General features: G+C 43.3%; 1 protein-coding gene across 3 annotated transcripts; it reads left to right on the top strand.

Moving 5' to 3' along the window:
• Window positions 1-6476: 6476 nt before the first annotated feature.
• Window positions 6477-18930, top strand: Slfn11 (schlafen family member 11). Of its 3 annotated transcripts, none has more exons than XM_040749304.1 (6): window positions 6477-6777; window positions 6973-7049; window positions 11243-12282; window positions 14588-14740; window positions 16476-17196; window positions 17360-18930. In XM_040749304.1, the coding sequence occupies exons 2-6, from the start codon at window positions 6997-6999 to the stop codon at window positions 18159-18161; spliced, it is 2769 nt and encodes a 922-aa protein (XP_040605238.1). In that variant the 5' UTR covers window positions 6477-6777; window positions 6973-6996; the 3' UTR covers window positions 18162-18930. The 3 variants fall into 3 exon arrangements, with proteins under 3 accessions (XP_040605238.1, XP_040605239.1, XP_040605240.1); XM_040749305.1 differs by having other exon boundaries at window positions 6477-6857; XM_040749306.1 differs by lacking the exon at window positions 6477-6777 and adding an exon at window positions 7191-7483 and having other exon boundaries at window positions 7002-7049.
• The last annotated feature ends 1566 nt before the right edge of the window (window positions 18931-20496 follow it).

Below are 20496 nucleotides of genomic sequence, written 5' to 3'. Positions count from 1 at the left end.
TCAGACACACACACACACACACACACACACACACACACACATGCATGCATATACAAATATGTTTTGTAAGTCCAATTTCCACATGTTATAGAAAACTTGTATTTGTGTAAATTTGGCTTGTTTTGCTTAATATAGTAAATTACAATTGTATTCCTTTTCTATAAATATCATGATTTCATTCTTCTTTACATTTGCATAAAATTGTACTAGTTATATGTACATTTACTTTATCTGCTTATTTATGACAGACTTCAGGCTGGTTCCATCTCCCACCTTTTGTGAATAGTGAGACATGCTGGACCCAAACTTGTATCCCTGGATTGACACCATTTAGGTGTGGTGTCAATCTTAGTGTTCAGTTGTTATACACATTCAAAGTTTCTGTATTTCATTTTAATTTTGAGACAGACTCTCACTGTGTAGCTCTAACAAACCTGGAACTTGCTTTGTACACCAGGCTGGCCTCTACTCTAGATGTGTAATTTTAAAAAGGGAATCACAGGAGTCATGTGTGTTGATGCAGCTTCTTTCTGGGTTCTTGAAAGCTGGAGGCTACAGGTTGCATCGTGGAGGAAAGGGAGGGTGGGTCAAGCTTATGGACTCTTGTTTTTCCTGTGGTTTATGTTGTGACTGCATCTAGACCAGACTGCTCTGTCTTTGTGTACCACCACCATCTGCTGGTCACATGTATATTTGTACTCTGTAGCCTGGGCAGAGTCTCTCACCCTTCTGGGCTCTTCAAATCATATCCACTTAAGGTGGCAAATGCTTGTACGGGGGATGACTCTGGGTTGTTTGGGAGCATGGAAGAAACCCCAGTACTGTAATCAATGTAAGTAGAGTAGATTTCTTCACTCTGCTACAGAAACACAGAAGTGGGCATATCGAACAGCCTTGGAACATCAATGTTCTCCAGGTCTATAGCAGTACAGGATGGGCTGGTGGCTCTAGAATTTGACCCAGAGGCTTCAGACTCTGGACTATTAAATTCTAGTATAATATAAGCAGATATGATTTCTTCCTAGCCACCCAGGGCTGGGCTAGCTCTCTGTATTGACCTCCCAGCCCGAGCCCAGATTCTATCACTTGCATCTTTGGTTTGATAGTTCCTGGACTTCCTGTTCCCCATGACTGTCTCTCTGGGTGTTCCCTCACCCAGAAGCTATCACAGACAAAATGGAAACCTGTGAATGTTCCCTGATATTCAGCCCTCACAGTAGCTCAGCATTTATGACTCAATTGTCAAGGTAATACCTAGCCATTGCCCCCTTCCCTGTCACTCATCTGCTGGGGGACCTACTGTCTCCTCAAAGCCTGAAAATGGATGTAAGGCTGGTAAGGGCTGTCTGTAAGCAACCAAGCTTCCTTACTAGGCCACTGTCACCTGATGTGGGGGCAAGGAATTAAGGATGGAGACTTTGACAATTTTATTGAGATACATTCATCAGAAACAGAATATAGTGGCAAATGCCAGGGTTAAATATAATTGTAGTTACCAGGAGATATGGTATTGGCAAACTTTATAGGTAGACAAGATTAATGTCTAAGACCAGTTGTCCTGTCTTTCTTTCACACTTCCTTGACTACTAAGGGAACATACAGAGAAACACACAGCAGCCTGAATGCTTCACAGTCTGAGGGAGTGCCTTGGTCTCTCAGGAACTTGAAGGCACGTTGTTAAGCCAGGAGACTTGGACTCCAAGCTGAAAAACCTGTGATTCATTCTTCTTGAGGCAGCTAGGCCAGGTCAACTCCATGAATCCTTGCAATTCCCTCTTTTTATTATTATTTTTTTAATTTTAGGCTATGCAAGTCTATTTACCAAGCAAATTATTCTTTAGGCTATAATGCTTCCCAGTATAACCAACAAAAAATTCTCAGAGACATTCCTATGGACCATAGTTTAGAAGTCCAATTAGAGACAGAAAAATAATGACTAAAAATCTTTATGCAGCAGTGGAAGAGGGTAATTCATCCAACTTCGAATGCTGAATGGTTAACATTTTATCATGTAAGGCCTGAACATCAGCACTCAAATTATCATCTGACCAACTTTACCTGGAGAGCAATATGGTTAGCAGTGTGGGCAACCACAACCTGGGAGTCATGAGGGTAAGCAGGGATGTCATTGTCTTTGCAGTTAACAAAGGGAAGCACAGGAGGACCAGGCACATAAGGCCAAACAGGCTTCAGTAGCTGCAGATGCATTCAACAAAGACAGCTAAGCGAGAAGCATCAACTAGGCAAGCACACCTGAGACATCATCAATTCTTTCCCCTCAGTCACTAGATTCTTCATCGGAGTCATTGTGGGTAGGGAGACTCTGTTCTTCATGGCTCCACAACTCCGTCACCCTGTTCACTTTCTTTATTACAGAGTATCTTCTGTAGACACTTTGGAATGTCTTGTCTGTCTTCCACTGGGCTACTCAGTCTTTCAGGTACCCACACTGACTTTCCAACACCCTGAGGAAAAATCACAAGCAGAGCTTCGACTCCAGTGAATTGTAGAGCACATCCATTCAGTTGGTCAGGATCAACATCTCTGCAAAGGACCCTGACGCTGAATTATTTTGGAGGGACCCAAAAATGTTCTGCAACAGTGAGGCCATCCTTGTCCAACATTTTAAAATGTAACGTATGTATAACAGCATATAAAATATTGTAACAAGTATCCATGTTATCTTCCTCCCCTCCTTTCCTTTTAAATAACATTGAAGTTGTTCATTAGCTCTTCCTTTAAAAGATTGACCCCGAGGGTTATATGGGATGCCTGTGATGTAGGTTATGTCAGACTAGTACCAAAGGTGTGAAAAGGCTTGGCAACTCATGCAAGAGTGTGGTAGTTTAAATGCAATTGACCCCCATAAGTACATGGGGAGTGGCACTATTAGAAAGGATGGCTTTATTGGAGTAGGTATGGCCTTGTTGGAAAAATGTGTCACCATGGGGTGTAATGGTGGGGGTGTCACAGTGTGGGTGGGCTTTGAGGTCTCCTATGTTCAAGCTACTCTCAGTGTAGACTCAGTTCACTTCCTGTTGCCTGTGAATCAAGATGTAGCACTCCCAGCTCCTTCCCATCACCATGTCTGCCTGCACACTGCCGTGTCCCACCATGATGATGATGGACTAAACCTCTGAAACTGTTTCTCTATAACGAACAGTTTTTAATATTTTGTAAGAGCCTAAAACAGGAATATCTCTGAATCAAAAGGTAATAATATCCTTAACTACTTTTCCTGGTAGGGAAATAGCAACCAAGAGCAATGAATAAGTATCCACAATGATATGAACATACTTCAGTCTCCAAAGCTAGGGACATGATTAATATCCATGTGTCCCAGAGGAAGGGGTGACCCTATTTTTAAGATAGCTTTTTCTTTATTCAGGAGCCAAAGTCCACTGTCCTCAGTTGAGTTACTTCCTAATATGTTACCCTGTGTTGGGTTATCTGAAGCTTTTGTGGGTATACCCAGTGTCCTGTGGCTGCCAGAAAGTTTAAAATGTCATTAGAGTGTCTTAAGAGTCTAACTTTGTTGGCCCAGAAATGAATAGAATACATATGTATTGAGGTAAATGACTGTTTTTAGAGTCAAGGACTCTCAATATACGTGGACAAGGCTATTGTTGCAGATCGAGAACCAAAAACCCCTCAGCATAATCAAAGTTTGAATTGCGAGTCTGCATTAAATTTGAAGAGAAACACCTCTCACAGAGCAGCCTCAAATGCATAGTACAGGGAGTTTTTAAAGACAAAAAACACAGAAAAACTACATCCTGGTTGGGAAATGAAGAAGCATTTTAACAGGAGCCAAGAACATGCAATTAGCTGGGGGATTTACACCCTGAGCATCTAGAACAGGTTGAGGGCTTTCCCACAGGACTTTTCAGGGCAGGGGGTAGAAAAGAGGCGTCAGTCTTAGTTTAAACCAAGTTGGCTTCGACTGAGACAAGATGGAGAAACCTTTGAGCTGTTACAACATTACAAGGATTCAGGGACCTGTTTGGGAGGCACTGGCAAAACAGCTGTTCTCAAAGTGTCAGAAATAATCCATTTAAAGGTAAACATGAATTATGGCTTAGGATATGGTGAGGTGCAAAAGGAAGCATCCACTAAGTCGAGGACAGTGCCCCCCCCCCACAGATTCATTGGGAATATCTGAGAACAGAAGAGGTATGCGGGGGAGTGTTGCGTATAGGTGAATGGTCTCTTCCTTAGTTGCCCTTAGATCCTGAGGCAATCAATACTCTACAGCAGCTTGGAATACTGGATGTACTGAGCTGTTACACGAGATGCTAGGAGGCCAAAAGGCCATATCTGAGAAACTTGGAAATAAGAAGCTCACATCTCTGGCTTGCCTCAGGATTGAGAAGATGCATACATGTCTGCTGCACTCAGAAGCCAGAAGAGGGCATTGGATCCTATGGAACTAGATGGTTGTAAGCTGCCCCATGGGTGTTGGGACTCAGGCCTGGGTCCTCTAGTAACACAGCCAGTGCTTCTAATCTCTGAGCCATTTTCTCCAGCCCCATTAAATGAATAAACACCACGTAGAACATTAATTGTCTGTCCTGGAGTCTCTACATGCCGAAATCGAGGGTCTTCTTAAGGTAATATTTCTTTTTTTTAAAGATTTATTTCTTCATTATGTATAGTGTTCTGCCTGCACATATTTTGCAGGCCAGAAGAGGGTACCAGATTTCATCATGGATGGCTGTGAGCCACCATGAGGTTGCCGGGAATTGAACTCAGGAGAGCAACATTGGAGGTGTCCTTTACACCATTGCATACAGCACTTGTGAAAGAAGACACATGTTCTTGGACCAGTTGAAGGGTTGCACTCAAGGAGGCTAAAAGGCATCTAACAAAATGGTAGGACATTCAGGAAGACCTAAAACATGAGAGAAATTAAACCTCCAGCCTTCCTGGACATAGTTCAGTGAATCCTAGGTGCTAATCAACACCAGTTGTCCTAATTTCAGCAGGGAGCTGTCCTGGGTTAACTAGGGCAGAGGAGAAAGTCTGTATTCAAGAGGAGAAGTGATGCTTTCACTTGCCACTTCCAGCCTCCAGTTGCTAAAGTGACCTATGGGAGAAATTGTGATGCTGGGGCCTCCATGAGACCCAATCCTCAAGTCCTATTCTAGAGCCATAGTAGCAAACACAGTATGCTTCTCGCACAAAACCCACGTGTAAACCAGTGGAATAAAAGAGAGAACCCAGAAATAACCCACAGTTACAGCCACCTAAGTTTCGACAAAGTCATGAAACTACATATTGGTACATTCAAGAACACAACCTCTTGACCCACTATGCTACTTCCTATTTGTGCTTGGCTGCTGGCCACTGAGTTTCACACTTCGGCAAGTGACTTTCTAGATAAAATCAGCTACCACATCCTATTTTAGGTCTCAGTGGTTTAAGAGTTGCATGGCTAGTGGGCGGTGGTGGTGCATGCCTTTAATCCCAGCACCTGGCAGACACAGACAGGTGGATCTCTGTGAGTTCAAAGCCAGTCTGGTCTATAGAGCTAGTTTCAGGACAGGCTCCAAGGCTACAGAGAAACCCTGTCTCAAAAAATTAAGTAAGTAGATTAATTAATTAAAATGAAAATAAAAAGAGCTGTATGGTCAGCAGCAGCCCTTCTGAGTAGGGTGAGATGGAATCTCAAAGCAGTTTGAATTCTCATTTCCCTAATAATTAAGCATCGTCAGTCTCAAAGTCTGCATTGGTCACTTGTGTTTCTGAGAAGGACTACCCTTTAACCTCCACATAATTCCTCCTGCAGAATAGGTGTCACTCATGGGATTCTAAGTGTCACTCTGGTACCAAGCTCCATCTGCCTTTTAATGTTTCATGTGCTGGTGCCAAATCCCTTGCTGAATTATTTTGTCAGGAAAGAACATCGTTATTTCGTATCCACTGGGTGGAGAGAGGGGGGAAGGAGGGAGGGAAGGAGGAAGGGAGAGAGAGAGAGAGAGAGAGAGAGAGAGAGGACTGATTAGTGATTTTAGGTTGACAGTCTTTTTTCTTTCAACAGTGTAGATCCATGGTCCTTGATTATACAAACAATCTGGAAAAATAAGCATTTTAAAGAAAAGCTTGAACATGGTGGTATGAAGATATACGGAAATGGAAAGTTTGGAACCATGGAAAAACAGGTTATGAACTAGAATGCATAGCATGATGCCACTAACTGTGTGTACCTGTGCAGTAAGTATACACGCATTAGGAACACACAACCTATATAGACCTGCAAGGATGGAGGGCTAATAATGGTTAGATTTCACTTCTAAGGCCAGGGGGTGATAAATGCTCCACCTCACTTTCCTTCTACACCAGCGTGAATATATGCTCCTGCCAGAGGCTTCCCGAGGCAGAGAACTCCTTCAGGCAGAAGCAGCCGATCAAGGCTGCAACCCACTGGGCCAGCCCTGCAGTGGGCAGTTCCGCCCAGCCCACGGTGCAGGACAGGGGCCTGGTGGAAGAGAAAAGGTCAGCTAGACAGTTCAACCCATCCCCAAACCCGCAGTGGGCTCAAGCTGTCAGCGCGCCTACTGGTTAGAAAAACTCAAGTTTCGATTTCCCCACAATCAAGGAATCCGGAGGAGTTAAAAGGGCTGACTCAAGCAGTTTCCTGCGACCATTGGGAAACCCACACTGTAGCCAGGCTTCCTGCTCTAGGCCTACGACTGGAACACCACCCGATCCAGACCTGCAGGATTTGTACCAGACGCTGAGAGTTCCGGAAGGAAAAGATTCGTGGCTGTTTGCAAGGTCTGCTTTTCAAGGCAGCCAGGGGAAGCAGAGCGAGTGAACTGAGTTCTTTCTGGCAGCTTGGAAGGGATGAGAGCCCGGTGCGACCTTCCGGGGGACCAGGGTGGGATGGGAGGCGGGAGGCACAGGGGACGGCCTGGGAAGAGCTTTTCTCCTCTTGAATGAGTTTTATCCTGTCTCGTGTAATTCATCTAGGCATATGAATAGATCGATTGGTAGATGCAGACCGATGGGCAGAGGATGGAGAGCACTGGGAGACAGGACGAGAAGGGGTGAGTAAGAAGGGCGGCAGAGACTAAAAGAGGAACTGAAAAACCCCGGGAACAATCAGAAGCTCAATGAATCTGAAGTTTGGGATTGCCAAAGTTTAGTTTATCAAACACATTCTGAGTTTCAAGTTTCCCGGTGTTTAGCAGACTTCCTACTGGTCTCTTGGTTCCCGCGGCTTTGGCAGTGAGCAGAGCAACCATTGGAAAGGAAAAGCGGGACCTCAGTGCAAGCCAGGCAAATGCACTGGACCTGGAATCAGACCAGGCTCAGGGTGCTTAGAGCCCCGCAGCTCCGCAACGCCACCACAGAGGTCTAGCCCGCCAAATCCGGGACCTGGAGGCAAGAGCACTCCAGAAGCCAAGGTGAAACGTGTGTGTCTCTCCTGCCTAAAGGTCCGGGTATTTTATGAGGCTCAGAGGCAAGTTCCTTCAAAAGGGTGAGTGAGAGGGGTTGATCCTGGTGGGTGCTACCCTGACCAGGCCAGCACGGAGGGTGGGGGTGGGGTAGGGGGATGGGGAGCAGAGGCGTAAGGTGGGGGGAGGGGAAGAACCACACACCCATACCCACTCACACAATCACGCATGCTCGTACAAACGGATGTACCAGAGGGCACAAGTGCCACACTCCGCAGCAGGTTTCTGTGTTGGCAGAGCCTGTGTCACAGTTAGCAGGTGCAAGTTAGTGCAAGTGCCTCAGGCCCCCAGTTGCAGTTTTTGAAATTACAATGTTGAAAGAGATTCTTCAGATGAGGCTGAGCAACCCTGTAAGATACTGTCCTTAACTGAGGCGCTAAGGGGCAGAAATAGAAGTGTTAACGATCTAACCCAGAGTTTGTCATCTAGAAGCCAAGGACCCTGTGATTGCAGTTTCCCAAATGTCACTTGTTCTATGGCTCTTTTTCTTTCTGTTCTGGTTCTAACCCAAGATAGCTAGTTCCTAGTTTGTTTTGCGAAGAGTATTGATCCAGCCCATCTAGAGTTTAGTGTGCCTCACCCTTATTGTCCACTCACATCCATCGAGGGCCTAATAGTTTCTACGGTGGTGTGAGGGAGACAGAGATCACCTTTCTTCAGTTCTCATGGAATGGTGCTATTTCTAAATGGGAGGAGGCATTCTGCCTATCAAACTTTAGTATAGCTTTAGTATGTGTCATAGGGCATTTTTAAGATTTTACTTCCTAAAAGCTCTGTTATATGGAGCTGGAGAGATGGCTCAGCAGTTAATAACACTTCTTGTTTCTGCAGTAGACCCAGGTTCAATTCCCAGCACCTACATGGCAGTGAACAACTGTCCATAACTCTGGTCCCAGGGATCCGATGCTCTTTTCTGACCAACAACAGACACTAGGCAGGTGGTGCACAGACATACGTACAAGCAAAACGTTCATATGCACTGAGCCATCTTTTCAACCCCTTGTCTTTAAATTTTTTATGTAAATACTGTCATAATGTACATGCCCTGCTATAGAATTGCTTTCAAGTCATTATTACATTTTGTAAATTTATGTGTTTTGGATGCACGAAGATATGCTTTAACAGTGTTCAATGTCGACTTGATGGGATATGGAATTGCCTAGAAGAAAGGCCTCCAGACACACACCTGAGGGATTATGTAATCTGTAGGTGTTGCTGTAACGATAAACGGCATACTTGTTGAGGGTATAGGTAACTGTTTATTGTAGAAATTACTCACAAGAGAAAACGGGAAACCCAGATGAGTCAAGTAGTTTTCCTGCTACCGAACCAGAAGCCCAAAAGAGGGCAGAGGCTCTGCTGCTTGGTCTTTTATTCCTTCCTCTGTACACGCCTCTAGCCACGCCCAAAAGTGGGCCTGGCTAGTGATGTAGTTCACCACCCTGTCATGCCCAAAGTGGGTGTGGTTTGCTGCACGGTTCCACCCTTTCGTTATGCATCCATATGCATCTCTAGAGCGTCACATGGCTAATGGCGGAGTCCTAAGTTTCCCCCTACAATTCCCTTTTTAGTCTAAAAAAGATATTTAAACTTAAAACAAAACTAACTTGTGTCAAGAACAAAATGTCTCAAACATCTATCCCATCTAAACCTAAGCTTATCTGAAAGAAATACCCAAGTCTGAACACCTCCTTCCAATCCCAACTCTAAAATAATTGAAAACTAACACTAACAGGTGTAAACTATCCTATAATATCAATAGTAGGGAGAGGGGGCGTGGAATTCTCAAAACTACTTCCTGCTGAGATGGGACGATGACAGTCTCATAGGAACCTGTGAGAAGAAAAATGTTAGTGTAATAAAATCTTAAGTAGATTAGACAGTCTCTGTTTGGCAGGATGCTTGATTGAAGTTCCTGACTGGAGTTCTAGTGTTGATTGAAGCTCTCGCCTGAAGCTCTGGCCAGATTGTAGAAGGTGCACTGTATCAGTTCCTTGGTCTGGAGATGTGTCGAGTGATGTAGTTCCAAGCCAGTTTCAGGATGGTGCTAGTCAGGTGGAGTCAATGACATGGGGCAGTTCAGATGCATCCAGTTGAATCAGGTGGAGTCGATGAAGTGGGGCCCCATTCTCTTTTCGAAGCAGTTGAAGATTGCTGTCAGGAAATCCCTTGTTCTCTGGAAAACTCAAACATTAATGTTAACAAAGAAATTTTTTAACTTTTATATGTATGCATACTGGAAAAGGTGACAATAGGGAAGATGGTAAACATGAAGGAGATTAGACTTTTCAGAAAAAGAATCCACAGATAACAGTCACTAATTTTATTTTCTTCTGTCTTATATCAATGGCTCTTTGATATAATACAGAAATTCTGAATTTTATTTAAACAATACGCTTGAATTTAGAGTAGGAGAGCCAATCCAACTCCAAAGCAAGCTTCAGTTAAATGAATGGGGACTAAAGCATATTAAGAAACAAAGAGAAATGGGAATTATAAAAAAACAATGTAGAGAGATTTAGACTTTGATACCACACAGTGAGTTATTGTTTGTTTGATGGTCCTCAGGGTAGCTATTCATTCTTCTTCAGGTATCCATACATCCAGTATTTTTTCGTTGAGGTTTCCTGTGAAGACAAAAAACAAAACACTTCTCTTTCCTTTAACCTATTTCTATTAATCAACATGTTGCCTTGCTGCTTGTGGCTTTTACCACTCCTCCTGCATGCCCTGCTTCCTCTGTATCTGGCTGGCAACTCTGCCTTTCTTCTTCCCAGAGTCCTCTCTGTCCCCAAAAGTAATACGTAACCTCTTCCTGCCTAGCTATTGGCCATCAGCTCGCCATTAGGCCAGTCCCAGGGGCACATCTTCACACAGTGCAGAGGGGTGTTTGCAACAGTATGTGAGAGAGCTGTAAGCCAAGCCACACCTGCTGGCACTCGTCCCGAAGACCTCGGGTTCTGCTCTTTTCCAAGTCACAGTTGTGTCATTTATTAAATCCTTTTGGGAGGGTGGAGTTTTTGAGACAGGATTTCTTTGTGTAGCCCTGGCTGTCCTGGAGCTCACTCTGTAGACCAGGCTGGGCTTGACTCAGAGAGCCTCCTGCCTCTGCCTCCCAAGTGCTGGGATTTAAGACATGCACCTCCACCTCCTTGCATTTCACAAAAAAATACAATAAGACTTTTCTATCTCAATTTACAGCATCTGTCAGCAGCTTGAAACTTGAAAAATCACAGCAGGTGCCCTTGTGCTCCATCCCCTGATACCGTATTCCTTTTGTTTTTCTCCTACCTCTGTGTTTTCATGGCCTTTTTGGCATCTCCTGTTAGTATATTCTCTATTTACCCCATAATCCACTGGGAATATGTTCCAAGATGTGAAATCTCATGCCATGGCATACCCTTGCATTAGTTGATCCCTCCTTCTCCTGTACCTCAATGCTGATGGCTTCACTCTAACAATTCCAGTGAATAGGTGACATTGTTTCCTCCTGGGAGCATTAGTAAACTACAGTTTAATAGCCAAATTGGTTCAGACACCTCTTTAATATATTTTTCCTCCCATAGCCTATATCACATGCCATGGTCAGCTCTACTTTCATTCCCCCTCAAAACAATTTCTAAGAGAAAGAACTATTTCTGTCTTTACTCGATATTTTATTGCTTTGACAGGATCTATTTCACTTAGACTAAATGTTTTCAGTAAGTAGATGAATGAATTGTGGGCATGAGAGAATTAACCTTAACAAAGGTAACTCAAGTGTTTGGATTGTTTGACTGTAGGACCAACATGGAGACAAATCCCTCCTCAGTGGTGTCACAGTCTCACCCAGACTTAGTCATCCATGTAAAAGAAGTGACTTTTGGGGAAGAAAACCGAAAGAAAATGGACTCGAAGAAGAGAAAACGGGAGAAGACAAGCATTGCAGTGGCTGCCTGTGCTCTGTTAAACTCCGGAGGTGGAGTGCTTGAGATACAAATGGCCAACAACAGTGATCGTCCTGTGGAGATGGGACTGGATTTGGAAGAGTCCTTGAGAGATCTTATCCAGTCTTCTGATCTTCAAGCTTTCTTCGAGACCCAGCAACGAGGGAACAAGTTTTACATTTTTGTTAAGTCTTGGAGCTGCAGCCCTGAAGACAGTCCTGCTAAGCCCCGCATTTGCAGCCAAAATTCTTCCTTGTGCCGTAGATCAGGAACATCTGTGGTTACCATTACTTCAACAGAGGCATTCACATTTCTAAAGGGTAAGAAGAGTACCAAGTGTAGTCTGTCTGATGAAGGAGCTATGCCTCAGAATAGCCTTGAATCAAATCCTGCTTTTGAAATTTTCCAAAGTAAGAAACTTGAATATGGTCAAACCTTGCTTTTCCCTGAATCTGAATCCATAGAGTTTAAACAATTCTCTACAAAAAACGCTCAAGACTATATAAAAAATACAATTCCAGAGTATGTCTGTGCGTTTGCAAACAGCTATGGAGGCTACCTTTTCATTGGGGTGGATGATAAAAGCAAGAAGGTCCTGGGATGCCCAAAAGACAATGTTGACCGAAGCTCTTTGGAAACAGTGGCAAATGAAGCAATATCCAAGCTACCAGTTTTCCATTTTTCTTCATGTAAAGAAGAGGTGTCTCATGAGACCAGAGTCATAGATGTGTTTCACAAGGGGAATTTGCATGGTTATCTCTGTGTGATCAAAGTGGAGCCTTTCTGCTGTGCAGTGTTCTCCAAACCTCCCACTTCATGGATGGTGGACAAGAAGAAAGGTATCTACAGCCTGACCACCAACCAATGGGTAGACATGATGGTGGATGCTGGTCCAGGTAAGAGTGAAGGTGTTTTCCTTCTTTGTCCTTTCTGCCTCTTTTGAGTTCCTCTGTATCCTTCACTCTGCAAATCTGAGTCCATTATACCTACTGAAGTTGGCTTTTTCTGTATCTTTATGCTTTCTTGGATACAAGAAATTTGTATGGCTGGAGAGATGGCTCAGAGATTAAGAGCACTGGCTGCTCTTCCAGAGATCCTGAGTTCAATTCCCAGCAACCACATGGTGACTCACGACCATCTGTAATGAGATCTGGTGCCCTCTTCTGGTGTGCAGGCATAATGCAGGCAGAACACTGTATACATAATAAATAAATAAATATTTTTTTTAAAAATTGAAAATAGATTTCTTTTGTGACACCTGGAGGTCAGGAGACCAACATGAGTCACTTCTGCTTCTACCAAGAGAGTGCCAGAGATAGAACTCAGGCTATCAGGCATGGAGGCAGGCACCTGTCTTAGAGTTTCTATTGTTGTAAGGAGACACCATGACTATGGCAGATCTTTTTTTTTTTAATTGGAGGAAAGTGTGAATGCAGTCCCTCAGTACCCAAATTATGTAGTCAAGCTTCCCGAATCTGGGGGAATCCCAGGGGCCAGCATATCCAGAGTGCAATGATAAGACTTGGATCACGGCAGCAGCTCTTATAAAGGAAAACATGTAATTGGGGTAGCTAGCTTACAGTCTCAAAGGTCCCGTCCATCAGCATCATGGTGGAACATGGCAGCGTGCAGACAAATGTGCTGGAGAAGTAGCTTAGAGTCCTACATCTTGCAGGCAACAGGAAGTGACTTGAGAAACTGGCAAGTATTTTGAGCATATATGAGACCCCAAAGCACACCTCCACAGTGACCCTCTTCCTCCAACAAGAACACACTTCCCAATAGTGCCACTCCCTTTTCTTCAAAACCACCACAGCACCTTCAGCCACTCAGCCATCTCACCAGTGCCATGAAAATGGATTTCATATTTACACACATATTATTTAAAATCCTCTCACTGTCATTTGCTGGAACCATGTAATAATGATCACCTGGTGCCAAAGTGTAGCATGTTTCCAACTCTTGAAGTCAGGAACCTGCACCAGATATGCTGTATTTTGGTTGAACCTAATTGCTCCCTTTGCTAAGTCTTCTTTGGCTAATCAGTCTTTTGTGCTTCTATGTGAATTTCAGGATTTTTTTTCTTAGTTCTGTGAAAAACATCATTGGAATTTGATAGGATTTGTATGGACTCATTAGACTGAGTTTAGTGACAGCCACTTTCATAGGAGGCTTTTTCTTCTGGTTTCTGCCTCAGTATTTAAAAGTTCTCATTGTAGAGGCCTCTTGCCTCCTTCATTAGGTATGTTCCCCGGGATTTTTTATGCAGTCATTAATGAGATGTTCCAGATCTGTTTCTCAGCAAGTTTGTTATTGGCATAGAAAAGCTGCTGGGTTTGTCTACTACTGCTACTTTGCTGAAAGTTATCAAATATAAGAGCTCACTGGTAGTCTTTAAGGTCTTTACATTTAGAATCAGATCATCTGCAAATGGGGACGATTGACTTCTTTCTGTTCAATTTGTTCAAGTGCCTTGAATAAGAGTGAGCCCTTGATTTCAGAGGCGGCAGCTCTTTTAGTTATTTCTCACCTAGTATATGTTAGGCTTAGGTTTGTCATATGCAGTTTTTATCATGTTGATGTGTATTCTTTGTCCCTGGTTTCTTCAGGATTTTATCATGGAAGTATGTAAAATTTCAACACATGCATTTTTTTTTGCATCTAATGAGATGATCTGTGATTTTTTTCCCTGATTCTAGTTATGTGACACATTGCATTGCATTTATTAATTTGCCTATATTAAGCCACCCTTGACTTTCTGAAATGAAACCAACTTGATCATGGCAGGAGATCTTTGCAGTGTTTGGTTAAGTTTGGTTTGCAGGTTCTTCATGAATTTATCATAGAAATTGAGTGACTTACTTTTTTGTTTTGTTTTTTATGATTGTGTTACCAAGAGAATATGTCTTTATGGGGTGAATTAATAGTATTTTTCTCCTTCCACCAAGGGGGTGCCAGAGACTGAACTCAGGCCATCAGGCATGGGGCCTCCAATTAGATTTGAAGCTTTTGAGCATCCTGACTTTGTCATGTGGATGGGACTTCGGTCTCTTCATCAGGGCTGCTTATATTGCTTATATTACCTTCTGGATCCAGCTTCAGCTTCTTCTTTATGGTTTCTGGTGTTCTTCCAGTGTTTCCTCTTTGGAATAGAGCCTGTGCTTTGTTATTCTGACGGGTTTCATTCCCTGTGTCACACAGAGGCAGCTTCCAGTCAGCCATCAGGTCTCCGTAACCTGTGTGAAGACTTTGAGTGTCAGCTGAGTCTCTCCAACAGCCCCCCATGCTGCAGACCAGTATATTCTAAGAAAGGACTGGAGCATAAAGCCGATCTCCAAAAGCATTTATTTCCAGGTATGAACAGCCAGTTTTTCCATTAAGAGAAAGAGACTATTTAATACCTTTGTTCTACACACCAAGTTTACGCAGTACCAGTACTGCAAACCTCTTGGGAATGAGGTGCAGGTATCCTTGAAGTCATCTAGCATGGTACTAGCAAAATCTGATAGCTAAATATGCAGAGGTCAAGGACACCACCAGGAATTTACAACAGCAGTCCCAGGTCTTGAGCATGCGCATGTGAGTCAGCCTCTCATGGTTCAGAACTCACTGAACCAGTACAGCCTTAGCCAAAGCCTTATACTGGGAGCACAATGATATAGTTGATCTTTTCAGTCAGTTTCTGAGGGACGGAGGAAAGAACTCAAGCAGGCATTCACATGGTGGAATAGGGGGGCACAGAGGAACCATGAGTAATTTGTCTTGAAATAAGGCCGCGAGAATGAGTCTGTAGGATCTGGGCTTGGTACGAAATAGTAATTTCAGATGATAGATAAAGTCAGCCTTTAGCTACATGTTGTCTAGGGATTCCTACTTAGAAAAGATCATGGTTTCTGAAGGATGGAAATAGCCTTTTTAACTTCACACTCTGAATATATGTAAGATCTGTTCATCAAATACGATAGAGAGGCATCCTATGGATATATAAACATGTATGAAGGCCCAGATAATTAATTAGGATGACCTAAGATCCATTTTCAAAGTTAATTTAGCTGAACTCTTTTTCACTTTTTAGCTTATCAGAAATGTTTTTAAACTTCCACATGGGAATCTGTTGTAAGAATAACCGCACAGATTTTGTTTGCACTTCCTTAAGCTCAATAGATTCCATTTTGGTTGGCAGAAACTTTTCTGTAAGATAATGGGGGAGCCACATCATTGTAAAAATTCTTACTTGGTCTAGATGATAATAAAAAGCTGGAGTCAGATATAGAGGGAAATTCTGAGAGATCAGAGAGAAGGAGCAAGCTACTTCCTAAACATCTCTGCAGAGAAGAGAGTGATTTCCTGTTTCTCCCTGCTTATATCCTGTTTCTGCCCAGATATATCATTTCCTGTCTGTCTGTACAGACCTCCAGACCTCTATGATTAGCTAGTGGCAAGCTCTATTCTCTGACAGGCTTTATTTGTGCAACAAAGATGTCACCACACATCATTCCATCACTTTGGTGAGATATGAGTAAAAGGGCATGTATACTGATGGGATCTCTCTTAAGTTGTACTACACATATGAGCTAGTTCCTTTTTTATTTAAAATGTTTTATAACTTTAATTTTAATAAAAAACAGATGTTTTGCATACAATATATTCTGATCAGTTTCCCTTCCTCCGCCTCCTCCCAGATCTTTGAAACCTCCACAACCATTCAAATCTGCAAACTTTTCCCCTCTTTCTCATTATAGGCAAATAGGCAACTAAAACAAACAAACCAGAATGGGACAAAACAAACATTAAAAAAAAGAACCAAACAAAAAGAGCAAGAAACACATACACAGCAGACACACACACACACACACACACACACACACACACACACACACCATAAGAACACAAAATTGGAAACTATAATAAATAAGCAAAGGTAAGAAATATACCCAGACAAAGCATATGAGGAAAAAACTCCAAAAATACCATTGAGTTTGTTTTGTGCTGGCCATCTACTTAATTTTTTGTTTTAAACATAATATGTGAGTCACACAGAACAATGCAAACACTTCTTTGAAATTTTGTCTATTCTTTCCACGTCCAGTGTCACCAGGATGTTTGACATATACTCCTGGATCCCTCTGGGGGGAGCTGGAGAAGAATAAGAAACTAAAGGACTTAATAAGCCAGCAAATGCACTCTGTCCACTGTGGTTTGCTGATCCTCTCTAGGAGCTGGGCTGTGGACCTGGACTTGGAGGAGAAGCAGGGAGTCATCTGTGATGCCCTGCTGATTGCAGAGCAGAGCTCCCCCATCCTCTACACCATCCTTGAGCAGCAGGATGAGGGGGGGCAGGACTACTGTACCCGCACCGCCTTTGCTCTCAAGCAGAAGCTAGTGAACACCGGTGGCTACACTGGGAGGGTGTGTGTCATGACCAAAGTTCTTTGCCTGAGTTCCAAGAGCAATGGAGACACCAGCGGGGAGTCAGCCCCTTCTATAGATTACCCACCCTCCTATAACCTTGCAAACACCCAGGAAATGGAAACCTTGCTGCAGGCCCTCGTGATTGTCTTGCTCAACTTCAGATCTTTCTTAAGTGACCAGCTTGGCTGTGAAGTTTTGAATCTTCTCACAGCCCAACAGTATGAGATATTCTCAAAAAATCTCCGCAAACACAAGAAACTGTTTGTGCACGGCTTGCCGGGGTCAGGGAAGACAATCATGGCCATGAAGATCATGGAAAAGATCAGAAACACATTCCATTGTGAAGCAAATAGAATTCTCTACATCTGTGAAAATCAGCGTTTGAGGGACTTGATCAGGTAAGTGTCTGGATCTTATGTCTGTGTATGTGTTATCAATCCTTTTGAATTTTTCTTAGTTACCCTGATTCTTGGGGATTAGACAGGACAATGACCTGTGACAGCAGTGCTGTGTTTCTGGGTGTGTGATGGGAAACACCTAATAACCTTTTCACTGTTACAGGGCAAAAAATATTTGCCAGGCAGTGACCCGGAAAGCTTTCATGAAAGGCGAGTTTGAAACAATCCAACACATCATTGTTGATGAAGCCCAAAATTTCTATGCTAAAGATGGTGACTGGTATAAGAAAGCAAGACTCATCACTCAGAAAAAGAAAACGCATCACGGAATTTTCTGGATCTTTCTGGACTATTTTCAGACCACCCACACTCATAAGAGTGGCCTTCCACGTTTTTCAAGCCAGTATCCAAAGGATGAGCTCACAAGAGTGGTACGCAATGCAGATAAAATAGCCGAGTTCTTACAAGAGGAGTTACAGATAATCAGAAATAAACCTTCACGAAAGATCTCTGCTGGGGCTCTGGAGATACTCAATGAACTTACCTGGGCTAGCGGCGTATCAGGCAGCTGTAAGCTCAGATACTTGAGCTTGAAAGAAATGGTGAGCTATGTAGCAGAAGAATGCAATAATTTCCTGAGGAATGGCTATTCTCCCCATGAGATCGCTGTGCTTTTCAGCACAGAAAAGGAAAAGGATACATATAAAGATAAGTTCCTGAGCGGAATGAGGAAGAGGAGAGTGTCTCAGGTGGATGATACATTTGTCTATTCTACTGACATGTTTGACAGCATCCGTCGATTCTCGGGCCTGGAAAGAAGCATCGTGTTTGGTATTGATCCCCATGCAGGTGAGCAGAGCATTTCCAGAAACCTATTGCTCTGCTTAGCTTCCAGAGCAAGGAAACATCTGTATATTCTGAGGTTTTCTGATGAGTCCACCCATCAGTGTAACTCAGTAGCTTGAATGGGATGCATGAGGTCCTAGGTTCATTCACTGGTGATAGGAAAGCAAAACCTAATTGAGGCCCTTCAGTGCAAGAGGAAAGATAAAAATGCAACAAAACTCTTGTCCTGTAGTTTCAGAAAATGCTAACAAAAAGATTACCCGTGGACACTGGAACTAACTGTGGATCTGATGCTGAAAGCAAAGTTGAAGAAGAATAACAAAACAATGTACACATGACACACGCTGTGAAAATACTGAAATCACAAGGATTGAAACTATAGACAAAAACAATACAATATAGTAAGCTATATCCTATTTTAAAAACAGACTTCCATTTTAAATTGGTAAATACATTTATGAAAATTAAATGTATTTACAAGGATAAAGGCTAAAAACATACCAGGCTCCAAAGAGAAAATATTGGCCCACCCAGTACCTAGCAGCACCAGCCATTAATGTAAGCAGAGGTTCAGTATGGTTTCTTATGGGAGAGAGACAGACAGACAGAATTGTAACACACACACACACACACACACACACACACACACACACACACACACACACACACATAAAGACCCAGAGACTCATATTGAGGTTCAAACTTCAAGCTGAAGATCAGAAAAGCAAAGCAGTCAGCCACGCTGAAAAGGCTGATCCACAGAGGAGCTCTTTACCAACTCTCAAACTGCTGCTCTCCTCAGTGTGGCTGGAGAATGAATGCCTCTCTGAAACCAAGCTTCTGTCTTACATACTTCCCTAATGTTGGGATTAAAGGTGTAAGCTATAATTCTCTTTTAGACTGATTCGCTCTTGTGTAGATCTGGGGTGCCTTGACTCACTCCATCTATCTCTTAATCCTAAATCCTAGGATTAAAATTGTGTACCACCCCCTAGTTTCTGGCTGCTGGGATTAAAGGTGTGTGCCTGCTTTTAGAGCTTGTGTCTGACTTTGCTTTTTTGAATCCTCAGTCAAACTTTAACAAATAATAAATAATATATCAGTACACAGAATGGTCAGGTCCTGTGGACAGAGGCATATCTGAAAAGATGGCATTGGATGAAAGAGAGCTGAGATGGTGAGGGAGCTGAACCCTTGACCAGCAGCAGCACACAGGAAAGCTTGCCCTGCACTTTGTCTGGGCAGCACAGCAGAGAGGACCCTGTTGATGACAGCATAGGTGAGCCAACCCTGAGAATGTGATTGTGGAAGACCTAGCCCCCCACACACACACCATCAATGCCTGGGTCAGGTGGAAGAGCTGGCCCTGTGGTCATAAGTGAGAGAACTGTCCCTGATCTCCCACCAGCTGCAACACTCAGGAGAGCAGGCCCTGCACCTCCACAAGGCAGCACAATACAGCCAACCCTACTAGTGCAGGTGTGGTGAGCCAGCCCCAAAATTGTGACCATGGGAGAGCTATTCCCATTTCCCATCTGGCAGACCAACCCTGTAGCTAGCCAGGCCCAGACCCAGGGTTATGACTTGGCCCACCCCAACATTCACCCCACCTATGATCTGCTGGAGCACATGAAGGGATCTGACCCACAGGCCCAAAGCTACAGGATCTCTGCAACACAGGATGCCAGAGGGTTGCACAGGAAGAGTCCTAGCAGGGGCCCAGCAGTGAACATGTAGTGGAGACCAGGGGCCTTGAACCAGACCAATGACTCTGCAAGGAACACTTGCAAGTAGAGACGTATGGACGAAAGGGTTTACAGCTTGATTTGTTGAGTGACACTGCAGCTTCCATGATGAGATTTTTCATTTTAATTCCTTCCCTTTTTAAAAATTTTTCTCATTTTATTTTCTTGGGTTTTTTTTCTCTTCAATTTTGTTTTATTTCGGGGGAGGCAGATGTGAAGGGATGAGGAATAAATGCAATCAAGATACATGATGTGAAAAACACACAGAATAAAAAAAGACTAAAAACATAATACTGTTAAGTGGCAGTGGATAGTCTGGTCTTTGTCTAAGTACTGGCTTTCCTGCAGCCTCAAAGGCAGCTGGGTTAAGAGGCCAATGTAAGGATACACTGCACTTGAATTCTGCAGTGTGTCTGCAGGTCTGTTCTTTGTAATGCGTCAGGTTTTTGTTGTTGTTGGTGTTTTTTAAGGATTAAAAGAAAAGATCAGAACAGTTCTTGAAATACTTCCATTCAAAGACAAAGAGGCAGGAAGAAGCAAAGAATAAAGGGAGAAAAACATCACACAGATGAAACCCTGCCCCCAAGTGGGAGGAAACTCAGAAAATAAGGACGAGCCAGAGGAGGAGGAAGAACCAGAAGAGGAGGGGAAATCTGAAGAAGCTTCTGGGAAAGGTTGATTCAGACTCTGCGGGAGTCGGAGAGGATCA

The sequence above is a fragment of the Mesocricetus auratus genome, unplaced genomic scaffold (genome assembly GCF_017639785.1).
Source record: "Mesocricetus auratus isolate SY011 unplaced genomic scaffold, BCM_Maur_2.0 Super-Scaffold_100007, whole genome shotgun sequence".
Lineage (NCBI taxonomy): Eukaryota > Metazoa > Chordata > Mammalia > Rodentia > Cricetidae > Mesocricetus > Mesocricetus auratus.
This window is presented reverse-complemented; position numbering and strand designations above follow the sequence as displayed.

Excerpts from the sequence above, each read along its gene's own strand:
- Slfn11 (XM_040749304.1), top strand. The coding sequence starts at position 6,997 with ATGCAGACCGATGGGCAGAGGATGGAGAGCACTGGGAGACAGGACGAG. Across the intron at positions 7,050-11,242 it reads GGGAGACAGGACGAGAAGGG|GACCAACATGGAGACAAATC; the intron begins GTGAGTAAGAAG and ends GTTTGACTGTAG. Across the intron at positions 14,741-16,475 it reads CCAAAAGCATTTATTTCCAG|TGTCACCAGGATGTTTGACA; the intron begins GTATGAACAGCC and ends TTCCACGTCCAG.